Genomic DNA, 19,229 nt, shown 5'->3' with positions numbered 1-19,229 from the left:
TGCTTCATTCTAAGAGCTACTGTCATGGGGACCCAGGGTTCATGTGTTTGTGGACTTGTTTATATTTCTCGGGCTGGCAGTCCTCACTGGTTGCCCTGCCTGTGTGTCTGTTTAACATGTATGTGCTGTTGTTGTTGTTGGCGGTGTCCTGGTTTCCCTGGGACACCAGGCCTGGAGAGTGTTTCCCACCGTGAGGCCAGCCACACCCGAGGAAGGATAACTACACGCACCTATCGCTGATCAGCTGATCTGTTTAACAGAGTAGCTGAGCTGCAGTGGATTGTTGTGAGAAACCCAGTCAGCTAGTTTGCAACCGTGTCTTGGTTCGCAGGTCTTTGCATGTACTAACAGCAGCCTGTTGTTGTTTGCAGAGGGTTGCAGAAACAAGTAGAAGCAGTGGAGCGCTGTTGTACGTCAGGATACGATGACTCACCACAGCACAGGAGCAGGGAGCGAGCACAGGAAGAAACCCCGTGGAGAGGATTATTTGCACCTTTGTCCTTTGATTCATTGTAAATAAACGCACTGAACTCTGCACAGGACGTCCTGCGTTTAGGCCCTACTCTCTCCATCTCTGACACTCACTCTGGTTTTCTTTGTCTGTGCTTCTTTCCCAGCTTGTGTGATTGTTTAAGGAAACGTTTTGTTTCGTTTGTGTTCAGTCAGTTTTCACTCAGTTGTCGGTCAGTTTATCTGTCTGTGGGTGTTTCTTGGATTTTCTGCTTGCTTTCTGCAGCATCTTGTGTTTTCTCCTTTTTTAAGTTTCCTTAAGACCCCGGCCAGTTGACAAGAGGGCCTTTGGGTTTCTGTTTGGTTAGTTTAACCCAGTAAAACTGCAAATTTTAATAATTCATGTGTCTAGCATTCATGTCAGGTATATGGGAAACAGTACTTTTTTTTTGAGGTCTATAGAAAACATTAGTATTAGGAGAACCCGGTGAACCGACAGGCCAGACTCCCCAACGTTTCACCATAAAACTGCAATCATTGTTTTTAAGCCTTCATGACAACCTTAAAGTTGGCCTAACAGTCCCATATTTTTATTCTTGGACTAACGTATGTTTGCAAAATGATCCTTTTTACCTCTGCTTGGCCTTCGTCCTGCCCTGCGGTTCATCCATGTAACTTTTTGGCCACCTTCCCTTTAAACCACATTACTTCTGATTGGCCTGGAAATTTGGCTGTTGGCCTACTGGGCTCACTGTCAGAGCTGTATGCCTGGTGTGAATGTATAAGGGGCAACCACTCTCACTGACGTTCTACAGATTCGAACATAGAAAGCAGCTGTATGGTTTGAAGGCTGAGCCTTTGACTCGCATGCATTTATCTTATTCTTTGAAATGCTGCCTATTGTAATAGTACACATGAGAGAAAATAAAGAGGAGCAGAGTAGTCCGCTTTAAAACAATCACACTCAACATCTTCTTTCTTTATAAAATTGCTGCAGTAACACATTAACACGTGGTTGCAGTTCCCACCGTTGAACAGCTTCACATGTCTGAAGCAAAGCGTGGAAATGTTAGCATTACACATTTAAATGCGTGTTTAGAGACACATGTGCTCCTGAATGCCGTTTGAAGTTCAGATAGCATCGCACTGAAATACATGAACTCTTTGCTCATCGTAATTCTGGAGCAGTAATGTACTTTGGACGGGGTTAATATTTGCCTCACTACGCTCAAACACACACCCACACAAACAGCCTGGTCCAGTGTTCGTGTGTAACATGAGATATTTGATACATAAACTGCTTTTTGTGTCACTCAATTTCATTTTATTTCTATTGTCCCAAATCATTCAGCCCAAGTCACTTTATAAGGATCACAAGCCAACGGTGTCATTGGAAACAGGAACGAGCCAAAAATCAAACTCAGAAGCTTTCAACGGTTTTCAGAAAGAAAAAACTATCGAAACACCAAAGATGTGAAAGGCAGAGGTGAGTGCTGGTCTGGGATTAATTAACACTCAGGACTCAAGTTCTTCATTGGTGTTATTTAGCAGGTGAGTGTGCAGACAGCCAATGGAATAAAGCAGCATAACATTATTTAACTGTTAACAATTAAGAAGAAAATTTAGCAGCGACGTGTGAGTGAAGCTTGTGTCCAGCAGAGGGCAGCAGTGCTTCTTTTACAAAGGAGGTGAGGCGGTACCTGCAGAGAACAGAGGAGCGGGGAATGAAACAGATATTAAAGTTTACTCATAATCCTGAAAAGATGAACATAAATAAACCCTGCCAACACATTACTATGAATCAAAGTCAGATCTTTACAGCTGCAGCTTCATATTTGTATGTGCACGCAGCACTCTGGTGATGACCATCATTTTAATGGATGATCTTTCCAAGAGTCAGAATTTACAGCAGAGAAAGGGCCGCATATTTAAATACAGACAGTGGATCAATAGTGAAACACGTTAACAGTTCTGTAAAACATTATGTGTATTGACTCTGGTGCTCTGTGTCCTGTAGTCTGGGAGCTCATTGATCCGCGTAATCAATGAGACACGACAGCGTTAGATCACCGCTGCTGAGGACAGTGGTCGATTATTAACGAGGAAGTGCGCAGCGAGTGATACTTAATCACTGGAATTTACATCCAGCAGGCAGTTATTTAAACGGCCTCCAAACATGTCCGAATCACAAACGGAGGCCTCGTGCTTTGCTCAAGGGCACTTCTACTGAATATGCAGTGACAAAGAGACGCGATTAGTCTTTTATATTCTACTTTTTAACCTTTATGTTTTCCCAGACTGGGAATTTAATTACTTTGTGATTAAAGAACTAAAAACGGACATTATAATAAGCCACCAAGACAAAGAACCTCATTAGCGGCTCTCGCTGCTCCTTCTTGGGACACGTGTGCCTTAATGTAACCGCTGTCTCGGGTGATTGATTTTAAATGAAGCCCAATTGTGAAATAAGCTTTTAAATTAGGACAAGCATTTCCCATACAAAGGTTATTAACGGGCTGCTATTTTCTACATTCTCCGGAAGAGTATTGAAATATTATATTATCTACTGATTTGTGTCCATGCGCATCAAATTGTCCAATTTCTCCAAGTGTTGTGGTTTCACCACCCACACCAGAGACCAGTTTGATCAAAAGTGAACCACAATTTTGACACTTGTTGGTATCAAATAATCACTCATCTGCTGGGTAAAAGCACCAGTTCTTCCTGTTCGTTATCACATTGGTATACCAGCCTATATGCCAGCATCAGTCCAGTTTTAAAGTTGCCTGACTTACTTATCTGAATCTCAGATCCTCCTCCCAGACTGCAGTATGCATCTCTGTGTGAGGGAGGTGCAGGGGGGAGACACAACCCCCCTTTCCTGTTGCTAGAATTTGTTGCAACTTGAGTCACTTCCTGCATTTGTGAGTTCTGGTTCAGTTTTGAACAGGTTGGTTAGCTTTAATTAGAGTTACCATTTATTTTATTATTTTTGCTATAAGCAGTAAAGACGAGAAAGAAATGAGAATAAACTGCAGTAGCTCCTTAAAGAAAGAAAATAACGTGGCTGACAGAACTGGCTCTGTGTTAACATGTAGACAAAGGAGCAACGTGCAACACGAGCACTTAATTTAACTGAGACAGAAGATTGTTTTTACACTTGGATCTTTCAGAATAAGCTTTACTCAACAAACTCAGAACTGTAACCTGCCCATCCTGGTTTACTTCACATTATAGGTTTGTAGGCCTGCCATTCACACGTCACATGCAGTGAGATTCTCAGAAAATACAGAGAACCCCGGAGTCCTGCAGGTTTTAGATGTGTCCTTGATCCAGCACAGCTGATTCAAATGGCTAAATGACCTCCTCAACATGTCTTGACTTTCTTCAGAGGCCTGGCAATGAACTAATCATTTGATTCAGGTGTGCTGACCCAGGGTGAGACCTAAAACCTGCAGGACACCGGCCATGAGGCCTGGAGTTGGACACCCCTGCTTTAAACTATGAGCAAAGAGCACTTCAAATGGTCTAAAACAGGCTGAAATGCTGTGTTTGTTTCATTTTCTACTCATATGAAATCAAGAAGTGCCACGTGGGATGAAGAAGCGTAAACGCTGCATGTTCGTTTCATGATGAAAGCACCTTTGCCAGCCTTCAAATGTCACTGAGGAGAAAAAAGTTAACCAGCAGCCTGACGCAGGTACTGAATAGTAGCAGCTCAGGCTCACACCTTTAACACTTCTCAACACTTTAATAATAAGTCTGAGCTGTTATTAAACTGCAGCAGAGATCCAGGCTTTAATCCAAGGATACCGCCTTTGAGGAAACATCTGAAGGCGATGAACTCCTGACTCTGTTAGTCCTGCGGCAGGTTGCCATCCTGCCCGGGGCGCACCCTGCACCTCTCTCTATGACAGCTGAAGACTCCAGCTGGGGCCACACTGCAGAACTGAAGTGGAAGAAATGAATGAATGGAACTACAACACAATCGGCTCACTGTTCCTCCTGGTTACATTTGGAAATAACTGGAAAAGTCATCACATAAAGAAAACCGTGTGAGTCACAGAGGTGTCCAGTGAAAAAGCCCAAGATGGAAACTGACTATAAAACTCCTTTATGGATGAGCTCACGCCCACATAAGCCCTAAACTGCTTTAAAGTCGTATACTTTACAACTACAGAGGCTTGCTTCATTTTAATGTTTCCAGGTAAATAAAAGAAACACATGAGACGTGTTGTGTTAGAGGAGTTCATGACCCACATGACTCGTGGGTCACTGTGTCAAAGGTTAAGAGCTTGTTTTGTTTTGCAGGGCTGAACTCCTTTAGCCGATGGCAGGAAATCCCACCTCATCATCCGTCCCCAGTACAGTGTCACATCTGCTCGCAACAGCAACAACTTCATATTAAAGAAAACTGTCCACGACCTTCCAGAAATTCCAATAATTAAATCCAAGTTGCAGGTGGAACAACTGAAACTCCATCATGCAGTAGAAGAAGGAAGTCACAGTAAAAACGGAACATGTGATTGGTCTCCAGCAGACAGTGAGGGTGGAAAAATGAAGGGCTTTTTTAGAAAACCATTAAATGAATGCATAACATAAAGTGCTGTGGATATTAAATCCATCTTAATTAAAGGAAATATTTGACAGAAAAGGTAAATAAATTAAAAGTACAAAATAAATGATCATCGTTTGATCCTGATACCAGAGCCACCTGAAAAAGGACTAAATTTTATCTCCAAAGTGACGACGCACAGGCTTCGTCGTTTTGTTTATTTGGTAATATATTCAGTTAAATGCAAATCTTGCTCCTGGATTCTTTTTGATGCATCTAAAAAGCTTTATTTATTTATTTATGCATTACTTGATGATTAGTTATTTATTCATTCGTTTTGGACATTTGTTTCCTCCAGAAACAAACACAAATGTCTTCTGGTTTGTTCAGTTTACACTCTCACCTTCATGTCACTCCAGGATTAAATCACTTTTTATTCAAACGGGTATCATTGGCAAAAAGTGTCGTTTAGCCCAAGATAATGTTAATGGTGTGAAACTGGATATTTCCTGATTCTATTGATCTGTTTGTCAAGCCAACAGCTGTCCGTGTATCTTTGTAGTTTTATCTTCAGTTTAACGAGCTCTGTTGGCCTCATGATCGACTCACTGATGAGTAACCTGAAAACTCGAGATTTTACCTCCAGACATTAGAAAGGAATGTGGATTTATCTCCCACATGTTGTTGTTGTATAACGATGATCACGACCACATGTCCTTCCGTGTGACTCAATTGACAAGTTTAAACCAAGTGACAACCTCGGGGGCTGAAACAGAAGCGGCAAAGGCTGCAGTTCCTCTGATGGCCATTTGAAGCTGTGTCCTGTAGCCCATACGTTTCTGTAGACCTCCAGGTTAAAATCAAGCTGGAAAAGGAAGCCAACGTAGAAGTTCTGCAGCTCCTCCATAGTCCTCTATGTGTGTTGTTGGGGGAAACTTCAAAACCAGAGTTTTCGGTGGTTAACTTCACATTGGAAACGTTCTTGTCCTTCCCTTTTAGAGACTAACTGTGAGGGCCATTCATATGTGTGTTTATTGAGTTGTCCCTTAGTTTTACTTGAACTTTATGTTTTTATTTGTTTTTATGCCTGAAAATGTGTGTGTGTGTGTGTGTGTGTGTGTGTGTGTGTGTGTGTGTGTGTGTGTGTGTGTGTGTGTGTGTGTTACTATTAAGGTGTAACAAGGAAGTCAAGAAACCTCATTACATGAGGCTCAGAGAAAATACTTCAAAGGACAAATATGGACGAAAACTCGCTGCTCTGTGCTGACCGATGGAAATCTCCACTGCTCTGCCCATCAGAGCAGAAATGATCTTTGTGTTTCCCCTTCCTCTCCACCTGCAGCTGCTCCTGCATGGCAACCAGGCTGAAGCTCAGTCCCATTTACGAGCAAAAACCTTCCTAAATCCTTCACGTCTCTGCATGCTTTCTTGTAAAGTTGCCAAAAGCTGCCAAATGTTTGAGTGTTTTTATCTTCTAAAATTACACAGTGCAAAACTGTAAATGCAGAAACCACCTGTATTATCACACAGTGACTTTCAGTGGGACAAAAGCTGAAACTGAAAGGTGATTGATCCTCAGGAACAGTGAGTTCTGTTTGAGGTGATGGCAACACAAAGCTTGATAGCTTGATGTGCTGCAGGAGCACTTGCTTTTGTTTTCTGCTCTCCAAACAAAGGGCATGCAAGCAAAGTCTGCCAGCAGGTAAACATGCATGCAGAGTGTGCAGGACACCACTGTGTCTGCAGACAGAAAGCACAAGGTTTACAGTACTAAAACTCTAGCACCACACTGCAGATTCATCTATGTGCAACAGTCTGTGGAGATTAGTGCAATACTCATGAAATCCCCTCTTGCTATGGAATATAAGAGCTCCCATGCACTCTTTGCATTAAACCTGATTTTTTTGTGACAATAATTGTTTAACGGTTCATAAGTGACAGTTAATAATTAAAATGTACTGTGAGATTTCTACATTTACGAGTGTTATTTCTCATTTTTTACATTTTACTACATGTCGCCTCTCGCCTCCTGCTGACGGCTGGTTTGTTTGTTCGAGGGTTTAATATTTAACTCGGTCACGCACGTCTATTCCTAACCAGCTGACTACCCTCCCTTCAGATCACAGGTCCAGTAACTGAGTACTGAACTGAGAAAACTGATAGGTGTCATCAAGCCTGTGCAGAGTCTCACTTGAAGCCGGGCAACACTCAGAGACTGATGGTCCGTCCATCTGTTGGTGTGCGCCTTTGAAGCTTGTCGTCTTCCGGATTCATTTTCTGCATTTTGCTTTTCTTGGACTTGAACAGAGATGGGACCTCGTACAGGAGGTAAGAACATCTCGCTTTACTTTCCAAACTCTGAACATGTGAGAAAAAAGAGCAGAGACCCCTACAGGAGCCATGACTCTCAGCAACGTCACAAACAACACACAAGATACAAGAAATTTAAAAAGTTGTAAGAAAGTCAAAGTTCAGAGCTTTAGTCTTTATTTATTTCTTTCTCTTTAGTTTCAAAGCTGCTTGTAATAAGTCAACAACAGCAACTTCTCAGTTTATCCCACATGAGCTGCTTTTCCATCAGTGGCTGGCAGATGGTTCTCCTGCATGTGTCACTGATGCAGAGTTAATAGAGTTCAGCTTGTCTGGTTAATTCTTATTATAACCTTTAAAAATAATGTTTCTTTTCCATTTTTGTCACGTGAAAAAGAATTGTCATGTTATGACTGCATGTACTGATGGATACTGACTTCTCACATTTACTTCACTACACGAGGAAGACAGTAAATTATTATCCTGCAGAGGAAGAACTGTGATGACTCAAAGGCAACCATTTCCTTCATGAAGCAAATAAACGCACTTTATTGTTTGACTGTCGTTTTCTTATCCGGGTGAATCTTCGCCGAGTCAGCCGCTCTTAATAAAACGACCTAAGCGTGGATCTGTGTGATCGTGTGAGACTCCACAAACACTCAGCATCATTTTGTGTTCTGATACATTTATGGAAATAAATAAATGGACATGACGAAACTTTAAAAAGTGACCCAGAGGTTTTGGGCAAAATCAGTTTTAACACAAATTATTACATATGTGATAAAACTGTTTGCTTCAACACATTAACAGTTTTACACCTCAAGTCATCAAAGACTGTAAGGGCGAGGGAGCAGAGCGGCCTACACTTTCTCACGCTCAGCTAATCGTGTAATGATCACGACCCCCGGGCGTCACATGTCAGTGGTTTAACCTCTTCACTCATAGCAACCTCAAGAAACGTTCCTCTGTCTACTATATGTTTTTTAATGTTGCTGTTAATGTTACAACTGTAACCACTCAAACTGCTTCTCCGTTCTCATGACAACTGCAGCAGAGCAAACATGGCTTCAGAGTCACGCGTAGGTTTATGTGCTACAAAGGGAGAAAACGAATGAATCGCCGTTAAACTCGTCTGGCGTGAATGTGCAGCAGCGGCGAGGCGCTCGTCACACTGCCTCGTCTCACAGCAGAAGGAACAACTCAGTCAGCACCATGAACTCTGTTAGCCCGGCTTATCTCTGCTATTGAAAGAAGCGTAGCTTCTTATCAAAGCATGTTTGAACTGAATTGTTGGAAGTTAAATTCAGGAAGTCAAACACAGAACTGGGTCAGCTTTAATCGTTATTATTGAAAACATGGGAGTCTCCATCTCATCACTTCAACACTTTCCTTCTGTCCAGGGCCAAGTTTTCCCTGATGGGTGGGGTAGTGAGGGAGAAGCATAAATACATGCATACACATCATATTATTACTACAATGTGTATATTTTCATTCATTTAAAGGTGGCTTATTGTGAATAATCCCCCTCTTGCCTCTGTATAATATCAGGAAATATCTCTGATGTGGTGACGTTAGGCACACGGCTCTGACTCACAAAGCTCAGCTGCTGTTCAAACCTGTGTGTGACCTGCAGATGATCCGAGCAGCGCTGGCCTAAATCGGCTCAGAGGGCAAAGAACTAAAATAACTTGTTTCAGGGAGCAAACTTTGAGATTCAACCAAAATGAATCATGCAGAGCTGCTCTAGTACATCAGAGCAGGAACTCAAGATGTTGATGTCAATATTCATTTGGTAAATAACTCAAATGTTTTCGCTGACATGTAAAATATAATCAACAGAGTATTAAGGTTATAGAAACTTCTTTGTCTCCATCAGTCACAGCATCCAAGGATGAGAAAGCTGTCACAGGTGGATGTGGCGGAGGTCATGGTGGAGGTCGTGGCGGAGGTCGTGGTGGAGGTCGTGGCGGAGGTCATGGCGGAGGTCGGGGAGAAGCCCGGGTGAGAAGCTGCAGTGATGGAAACATATACACCCGAGGACGAGTCGGTCTCCCCAGCACCTCCTCCTCCCTGGTGCTCTCCAACCCCAAATCTGGTAATAAAAATGCTGAACAACTGAAGGAAGGAGCAGCTTTAGACCTCCACACTGTCAGCGTCGTCTTTGCTTTTCCAAATATGGAAACCAAACTGCTTTTAGTCATAAAAATCTGCCAAATCCAACATGGAAAGTTACCCACTGTGGCGACTCCTTGTGAATAAGGGAGCAGCCAAAAGCAGCTTGCATTAAATATAAAATGTCTTTTACTTTTGTCTCAGTCCTCAAGAGACCAGTGAGCACAGAGGAGCTACAAGAACCAGGAGGACCCTACATCAAGAAAACCTTCACGGTAAATTCATTTTACACACTTCAAAGAGTTTTCTATCAAGCTGAGGTAAAAACTTGTAACATTTTTTTCACAGTACAAGAGAAAAATGAGCGAATGGGACACCTTCTTTCTTTAAAAATGCTGTTCTATTATTTCAATGTGAACATGTTTCAAAGATGATTGTGGATGGTGTTGGTGCTGGAGTGAGTGTAACAGGTGTCAGGAAAGACAAATGCTTCACAGGCTTCATGAACAAAACACTAGATGAGAACGACGATGTCTTTTTCTCACTTTCTGTGTAAAAGACTTTTGCATAGCACACACCCACATGTGTGACTGTCGTCTGCGTGTCTGCAGATTGTCGGTGATGCAGTGGGCTGGGGCTTTGTGGTCAGAGGAAACAGGCCGTGCCACATCCAGGCCGTGGAGCCTCAGGGTCCAGCTGCTCTCGCAGGGATGAAGGTAAGCGTGACAGGCCACGTGGCTACTGAAGGAAGCCCAGTCACAACCAAAGCAGTTAGAAGTAGAGGAAGAAGCTACTGCTGTGAATTTATGCACCAAATATCCTGATATTGTGCTGAAGAGATACAAGCTGAACTGTACTGTACTGTTGTTTGTACCACAACACGGTGATGGGCTGGCAAAATCCAACTCTGTTAAGGAACTGATGTTGATTTGAGCAGAGGACACTTGAAAAAGTTTGTACTTCCTGTCTCGTGTCCTGATCTGCAGGTTCGCCAGTTTGTGGTTTCAGTCAACGGCCTCAACGTTCTTGATCTGGACTACCGGACAGTCAGCTATCTGATCCTTACTGGGCCCAGAACTGTGGTGATGGAAGTAATGGAAGAGGCTGAAAACTGAAATTAGAGTTATGTGACCTACGTGTGCCCTGTTCCAGTTTTTCCTACAAAGACTGCAAAGATGCAACCGTTTGTTAGGATTTACACGGGAAGTCTTCTGTTTTTAAACTGTTGCTGAGCTGATGATGGGTGCGGTTGTTTTCAGAAGGGACACTTTTATATATTTGAAAGATGATTTTGCAAAATCTGAGTAGCTTCATCAGGAATGAGTCAGGCTGCGATCCAGAGAGTAGAGTTTATCAGCGATGTGCGATCGGATAAAGTGGTGAAAGGTTTCTATTGAAATGAATGTTCAGCCATGACGGATTTGTTCATACATGCACCGTGGACAGGATATTTTCCACAGTTATTTCTCCCGTGTAGCACACATGCTGCAGGGAATAGTCCAGTCCTGATACTTTAAACTACTGGAAATAAAAATGAGGCAAAGCTGCTGAATGCAGTGTGTAGGAGGCGGCACACATGGTGCCAGCAGTGCGTGGAATACTAGCTGTGCTGCTCAGACATCACAACAAGTTACTAGCAACAATGTGCTGGCTTTGTACTGTAGCAGCTCTTATATTATATCAGCTAAATGCATTCTGGCTCAATGAGTCCAACAAGAATAACAGTGGAAAGGAGAAAACGTTGGCTGAACGCGTTTATTTTCAGGCGTTTTGAGACACGCCTGCACGCCGTCGACTTTCACAGTGACTCCCAAAGTGACATGATGTTGACAACAGTTGTTGTCTTTTCTTACTGTGACGGGTTGGACTTTTAACCCCACGCGCCACCTCACTTCCTCGTCCACACACAAATACATTACTTACGTCCATCACAAGTGTTTACACACACCTGAACCCCCACGCCTGGAAACTCTTCCTGCTCTTTAGCCCTTCGTTGTGTTTGCCTTTCCATCTGCTCGTGTCTGATTCCCAGTAAAGAAGCTTCGAGTGTAGAGAAGTGTGAAGTAGATCAATTTAAACTTACTGACGGAGCGGCTGTAACTGCACTGCTTAGTTTTGAAGCCTCTCTAAAGTGTCTCTTATTCTTTTATCTTTTTATACCTGTTTTTATAACGTGCCTGTGTGAGAGAGAGTTTGTGGGATATGTAAAGCCTCTCGGCGGGCAGCACTTTGCTCTCTGCGGGAGGATCCTGGAGACTCGGTGACTCTTTTGGCTCCTCTTGCGTCGTTAACGCTGTTTTCAGTTTGAAGGATCGTTGTTTAAAATACCAGCTGCTGGAGATTTTATTGAGAAACTGAATTTTTAAAATGTGTTTCACTTTTTCATTTTCCGACAAAAGAAATAATCAGTATTTAATGTGTAACTGTATATGTTACCTCTTTGCTTAATTATTTTGTAATTTGCTTCAAACTACTGTTCCTTTCTTTTATTTGTGCATGTTTAATTGCTTGCATTTCAGTTTCGTTGTGACTGTAAGTAAGCTTTAATTTTTTAATGCTGAATACAAATAAAACCCTTCAGTGACAAAGACAGGCTCTCCTGTTGTATTTTTTATAGTGATTAAAGCTCATTAGTTGGAAGACGTGTAACAGAAATGTTACAAAGAATGTTCTGAAAACATCAGACAAATTGTATAACCAACCAGATTAATACGAAGCAAAATAAACCAAAGTATATTGATCGGTTTGAGCTTAACTGTCTGTTTCCAGTAACTTAAAGTCATCACAGATAATCTCATCCTCCCACTGATGGCTCGCATGTTTGCTCTGGTTTCTCTCACCATCACCAAACACGCCGCGTTAACGCTGACTAATAATTAACCGTTCATCTCAAGAGTTTCTTGGTTAAATGTAAGTTAGAAAAAAACAGCCAGTTCATAAAAACAGGCTTTAATGATCTCAGAGTTGCAGAATGTGCACTGCTGTTCCAAGAAGAAGTGATGTTACAGTCGACCCCGAGGAGCAAAGTTCACTGTCCTCTGTTTACTTTTAACCCTTTATCCCTGCAGCTGCTGACAGGGGCGAGTTTGAGAGCTTTGTTTCACCTTTTCAGCGTCATTCTCTCCGCTGCCCTGCTCATCACTACCACAGCTTTTACTTCAAGTGTTCACGCCTCACTAATGGCAGATCTATCTCTTATTGTCATATTCAGGTTCTTGCCCTCGTCTCAAGAGTGGCATCTTATCTTAAAAAGTTTGAGGGAGTTTCAGAAAACACATTCAACACAAACACACAAGCCTGCCAACATGATGTAACACAGCTCTGGCTGTGAGCACAGGAGCACCTGCCCACTTTAAAACCTTAAAATCTCATGTATAGCTCATGCACATATCTTTCTACGTAGCACTTTTAATTCTTATCCCTACTTTTATTTTTTCATGTCTATTTAAGTGCTATTTATGACACTATGTTTGCACTGAAGCACCGCAGCAATTTCCTAATGTTGTAAACCTGCTCAACATTTGGCAATAAACCCCTTTCTGATTCTGATTCTGATTCTGATTTTGTTCGTGAGAGGAAGATCATTCAGACGAACTTTGTCTTAAAGTAGCTAAAGCAGCTTATTTCATACAGAGGATGAATCGAGGGCTCGTGAATTATGCAAAGCTACTTCAGAGCAGATAAATAGTGACATGTGTCATCAGGATGAGATTAAAAAACTATTACCAGCCAGTAGAAAGGAAAATAAACCTTAGTAAACAACAAAGCAATAGAATTTGTCATAAACTACTGCAAGTGATTATAATCAGGTCACAGAGACCAATGGACAAAGTTAACGACTTCTACAGAAACCACAGCATCTGATGATGACAGAAACATTCAAGGTTATAAACTGATGGCATCTTAAACAGGCTGACATATTAAAACAAAACACTTGAACACTACAGGACATCAGACCAGCACAAGTCTCACCGAAGGCTCAGAAGCTACTCGAGTCGTTATCATTTAGAAACCAATATCTTCAAAAACTGCTCCCCACCATTACAGCTAAGATCATATCTAATATTTTAAATCTCATGAAAGAATCGAGGCTTGGCATGATAGTGATTGTTGTATAATAAATTCACTGTCACTATGAAGAGTGCCTGAATGTACTGTCAGGAAGGGCAGCATAGTAACTGGATCCCAGTCAGGAAATAAACATCAGGACATGATTTCAGGATATTTTACTCTTACTCCCCTGGATGGTGTCAGATGTGCTGACAGCTAACAGTGGCAGTGATAAAGGGGTGGATAGTATTGCACTTACAGCTGCGCGGCTCTGTTTCAAGCACGATCGTGGTTACTGTGATATCTACGCCAACAGCAACGTGTTGGACAGACGGAATAATAACGAGCTGCTAACACAGTAAGTGTGTGCAGGACAAAAGCTCAGATGTGGAAGAACAGGAACACACAGAACCAGCAGTGTGCTCAGCAGCTTCTCACAGCTTGGTGTTTTTTATTATTGTTGCTTTGGATCAATTAAAATCAGTCCAATCACATTGCTGTGATGTAAATAGACGGGAGAGATTAACTTTGAGTTATGTCTTTTGCATGAGCTTAAAATATAATCTAGCACAGCCGTTTACAGAAACAAATAAACATGACAAAAAACTACCAAGGCTTTGGTGAATTTTTAAAGATTTTGTTTTTTGAAAGAGCAAACTGATGAGCAGGATTTGTTTCTGTTGATGTCACATGACTCTAATGTTTCAATTTTAAGACAATGAAGGGTTTGAAAATGGGCTGTAGGACAGCGTGATGTGTTGTTTTCTTTTAAATTAACCTGCTGAAGTGAGCCGAGAAAGAGCTGTCCAAAGAAATGTTTGGTTACTAAATGAAATATTCTTAAAATCACACATATGCCTCCTGACATCTAAACAGAGAATCTGTAAATAAGCTTCTCAGCAGCTATTTCTCATTTCTAAAGGTTAATTACTGTTTGCAAAGTGTTTGCAGGTCTCAGAGTATATGCAGGTGCAGCTTTGCAATTGTGTGTGCTGTCTGTTGAACCGTGACTAGCCTCTAAAGTAGCTGCAGTATCGAAAACAATACTTGCAGTTCAAATCTTTAACTTTTAGGTAAGAAGAGAATCCAGGATGTAAAAGAGTCCTTCACACAGATGTTTGACTGGTTACAACTGAAGCTTTAAGTCAAACACAGAAACAGACTGTAAATATGTCTTTGAAGCTGCGCTGTCAGTGCTGCAAAAACTATGGATCACCTTTGTTGCACTGCCCCCTACTGGCAGAACCAAGGTCCACCAAAAAGCCTCTTTTTTAGTAGATACTGTGAAACTATAAACCATATTTATAGTTTATAGTTTGCATAGTAAACGCTAATAAGAACAGATGCTCTGTGGGAGTAATCTGTAAATGATATTCTTTGAAGTGTTGTTGAATAGATTATGCAGAATAATTTCATACATACTGCTGTCCGGTTGAGACTGATGATGTCTCCCTGTCATCCTCGTAGAGCCGTGTCAGTGTGCTTCACGCAGCCCTCTGTATCCTCGGTGGAGGAGCGCATCATTATTATTTTCCTTTCAGTCACAATCAAGATGTGTTGCGAGACTCTATCTGTGACTCTGCAGGTGAACAGGGTCATATTTTCAGCTTCAGCATGAGCAGAAATATAATTTGTGTTCATTTGAATCTTGTGGTTCAGTCGGTTCATCTATGACCAGCCACAGGCTCCCGTCAGCTGAACCCTGTCACATAATGAAGCCTTGGCTCGCTGGCTGATCAGTGCACAGGGAGACACTTTGCTTATATTCCCAACAAAGAGTTTTCTTGCACAACACGATCAGACAGAGAAATGTTGGCATGAGAAATCAGCCTGGCTGCAACCAGACAGTCAGAGAAGAGTCATGACAGCAAATATCTGCTTTTTAGATTATTTTTTGTCACAAAGATGAAAAAGATGATGTTTAATGCACACGCCTAATTATAAATGTCACACGACACCACATACTGTACTGTATTTGCACTAGTGCCTATTCAGATTACAGTAAACTCTCCCGAGCTCTGTCGGTGTGAGTGTAATATGCTCTGAGGTGCACTGCACTCTAAAAATACAGTTTGGACAGAAACTCCCATTGAAGAAAACTCAGTGAGACACACTGTTTATTCAAGCTGCTGTTTGAGAGCCATGAAACTCAACATCTGAGGGGAACACATTTTTCCTGTTAAATATTTATGATTATGATAATACAAGAGACTCCAAAGACCTCAATTTCTACTGTTAAAAGCAACATGCTCACCAAACAAACCCGGAATATCCGAGGCACAAAAGAAACTTAACCTTCACCTTCAGGTCACAAAGCCCATTATTCATTCAAGGCTCTGCACTATCTCAAAGATAGCAACACCTGCTCATTCAGTGCTGAAACTTCTGTGTGGTTGTTACTATGTTGCTGTGAAATCCCAAAGATGACATGATTGGTGAAGAAATGAGCAATTTAAAATGTAGGGAAAAGGGAAATGTAGCGTCTTTTTCATCTTAATGCCAACAAAAGCCTTGACGGTGTCACAGTCCCTGGGTTTCTGGTCCCTGTCGTGTTGCTATTTCTTCTTTTATTCTAGTTTTTCAGGTTTTGATTATGTGTTTGTTGAATTTTCTGAGTTTCTATTATTTTAGTATTATGTAGGTCTTAGTTCTTTCATTTTTAAGTCTTTGGTTAGTGAGTTTAATTTATGGCTTTGGTAATGACGAGTTTTGGTTTTTTGTGTTTGGTTCTTGCCTTTCATTACTGTTATCAGCTTAAGTAGTGGTTTCCCCAACCCAGCCTTAGGTTATAACCCAGTGTACTGCTAGTGCTGATCACAATGGATGAACTCTGAGTTGAGGTCAAGCAGGATTGTCTATAAACTATGAGGTTCGCAGACAATCTGTACTGATAGTCAGGAGCAGGTGGAGGAATGAAAGTCGGTGGTTCAGCAATGGTTTTCCTGGTGTTCCTCCTTTTGTCTCTTTTACATGTTTAGACTTTGACTAGTTGTTGTTGCCTTGGTAAATTTTTCAATTCAGTTTTATTCATACAGCGCCAAATCACAACAACAGTCACCTCAAAGTGCTTTACACAGTAAGGTGGACCCTCCAATAATACATACAGAGAAAAACCCAACAATCAGCGCAAGTTCCTGGTTTTGCCTCCCTGTGTGTTCTCGAGTCCTTTCCCCTTGTGTTTTTGATTTTACCCATTGGATTATTTTTGCGTTTGGAAACTGGCATCTAGATATTGTAGGGACTACTTTTTGTTGACATAGCTAAGTTGTGAGTGACAGCAGCAAAAACAGATGAGGAAAATAGTTTAACATTTAACCAACAAGTGTAATTAGTGACATGATTGGGTATAAAAACATAATCGCAGACATCATAAAGAGGCTGGATTCAGCAAAGATGGAGAAGCGTTCACTGCCGTGGCAAATAGCTTAGCAGTATTTTAATAATGTTTCCCAATTTTGTTTCTGTGGTGCACAATATCATTCAGTCTCTGCACACGAGGCAAAGTGGTTTTTGAACCCAAAGGCAGCTTTGAATGAACACATTTATTGCTGCATCCACAAAGTCAGCTCAAATTCTACTGTGCAATGAAAACATTCAACCCACAAATGCGTCTCTGAGCTCGTTTAATAAAGAGAGCGCGCCAAACTGTCCTGGGTTTGACCAATCAGAACTGAACATGGCACAGCAGCCTGCACACCTGTGAAGACGCCATTAACGGTAAACTGTTTGCAGCTGGGTTTTTGAGCAGATGACAAAAGTCACACATTCTGCATGCATGACTGTGCAGTACGTTTTAAAATCCTACAGCTGGAGAAAACTGTGAAAACTGGGCCTCATCACTTCCTGAACATCTAGTGTTGTGAAGACAAAGCTCATCCAGCACCTTTCTGTTTGTTTTTCCGACATGCTGCAGGCATCAACTTCAAAATGAGAATATATTTTTCAAAACAGTAATGAAATTGTCTGTTTCGACATTCGGTTTTATTCCGTTTTATATAAGGTATAAATTACTGCCTTCTGTGTTTCTCTTTCTCAGATGAAGAGGGAATAAATGCAGATGTTTAATTTTTAATTCGCCATAGCTACAGCTCATTTGTGCCTTCACCACCCTCCAATGGATCTTAGTGACAGTTGCTATTCAGCCAATAATGTTTCGCAAAGAAAGTCCCATTCATCTTCCTTTGTCATGGATTTTTAGATTTACAACGAGCCACCTGCCCCAAACTGAAGGAGGCATATTAACAGGATCATATTGGGCGTCTCGGAGCATTTACCCAGGGGTCACAGAAACACACATTTCGCTCCTGTCGGTGCTCAATCTGCCTGCCGCTCAAACGCATTTTTCTGCTGCCTCGTCTCGCTTTAAATGAGGTAAAAGGAATGAATAGCTGCAGGCGTGGATGGTGAATGAAGCGGGAAACACCCATCAATCCACTGCAAGTCTCAACTGAAGGGAGTCTTACGGAAGAAGTTAACTTGGATACAAAGTACCACAGAGAGGTGGGAAGTGAGACACTTTTACCTTCAAATTAAAAGAGAGACTGTAACGCGCATCGAGCCCTGCTCCAGGTCTGTTATACGTTACATGTAGCTCATATGAGTAATGAGAGGACGCAAAAACCTGTTTAAAATCCGAATCTGACCGTCTATAAAATGACGGGCAGTGAATACAGGATGAGAAACAGATCTCTAAAAAGAAATCAGACTCTAATTATAAAATAAATACACAATAAATAATTTGCCTCTTTTCCAGTAGATTTATTTCTACCTTTAATCTCTTTAGATAACGACACAAGTTAAACTCAACTTCCTGTAAAACACTTAAAACAAACTAACTAAACAAGAACTTTGAAAGTATGTTGTTGTTTGTTTGTTTGTTTGTTTCGGACTTTTTCCTTTCATAGCTTCTGGACTGCAGCGCGTGCCTGTGTCTTTACTAAGGTCTACATAAATGCACCAGCTGGAGCTCGGAGCTGAAACATGTTCACGTGTTTGCTCAGCAGCGGCTCACTGGGAGGCTGGTAATGGTTTGTGGGTCCTTCAGAGTCTGTTGAACTGGATTCATCGTCCTACATCATATACAACACGTAAGCGTGTGTTTTGTATGTACTACTATTTTAATATTCAATACTGCAAAACTGGACCAATCAAAGCGAGTTCAGACGACATCAGAATCACAGCAGCGTCGTCATGTTTATTGTTCTGGTGCGCACTGGCTCCTTCTGCATAATACGAAACTGGCCAAGAAGGATGAAACATGTTGTAGCAAGTTTGTAACTTTATTTTGAAATTTTGAATCGGCAGTCCCGCGCAGCACTCCGTGCAACTTGTCTCGGGGTCGAGAGCGGAGTTGGTGAACAGTGTGAATCAGAGTCGCTGTGGGGACTGCTGAGCTCGCCACACAGCTGTCAGGAGGAGAGCCGCGGAACCTGCAAACTTATGAACTGAGAAGGTAAAGCTGCTCTTTATTCACACGCCGCACAGTTGTTCCGAAATCAGCTTTGAAAATCTGCGACCCTTTTCTCCCCACTTCCACGCGCTGTGGTGCTGCGGGTGGCGCAGCGTGCAGACCTCACCTGCGCTCTTTTCAATTAAGAAACTTCCGCTGCTTTTATTTACTGTAATTAAGAGGTGCGGAGAGAGATGGCGTAGCATGTGTTATAGTGTTTGTTAGCACCGGGTGGCTGTGCAGGAGTGCGCAAAAGCCGATTCCACTGAACGCGCAGCGTCCGGGCTTCTCCTCACTGAGGAG

General features: G+C 41.9%; 2 protein-coding genes across 5 annotated transcripts in view; both read left to right on the top strand.

Annotated features, from left to right (window-relative positions):
- Positions 1-7,132: 7,132 nt before the first annotated feature.
- LOC101475938 (DEP domain-containing mTOR-interacting protein) lies at positions 7,133-12,015 on the top strand. The gene is made up of 5 exons (XM_012915694.3): positions 7,133-7,333; positions 9,192-9,410; positions 9,632-9,702; positions 10,039-10,143; positions 10,414-12,015. The coding sequence occupies exons 1-5, from the start codon at positions 7,315-7,317 to the stop codon at positions 10,540-10,542; spliced, it is 543 nt and encodes a 180-aa protein (XP_012771148.1). The 5' UTR covers positions 7,133-7,314; the 3' UTR covers positions 10,543-12,015.
- A 6,366-nt stretch (positions 12,016-18,381) lies between these two features.
- The window catches only part of col14a1b (collagen, type XIV, alpha 1b), a 166,445-nt gene continuing 165,597 nt past the window's right edge, over positions 18,382-19,229 (top strand). For 3 of the 4 annotated variants that reach the window (XM_004574223.5, XM_004574222.5, XM_076879731.1), the window contains exons 1-2: positions 18,382-18,564; positions 18,782-18,929. The gene's annotated coding sequence lies outside the window, so the exon portion shown is untranslated. The remainder of the gene's footprint in view (positions 18,565-18,781; positions 18,930-19,229) is intronic. The other variant, XM_004574224.5, reaches the window with a different exon arrangement.

This window comes from Maylandia zebra, linkage group LG22, assembly GCF_041146795.1.
Source record: "Maylandia zebra isolate NMK-2024a linkage group LG22, Mzebra_GT3a, whole genome shotgun sequence".
NCBI lineage: Eukaryota > Metazoa > Chordata > Actinopteri > Cichliformes > Cichlidae > Maylandia > Maylandia zebra.
This window is presented reverse-complemented; position numbering and strand designations above follow the sequence as displayed.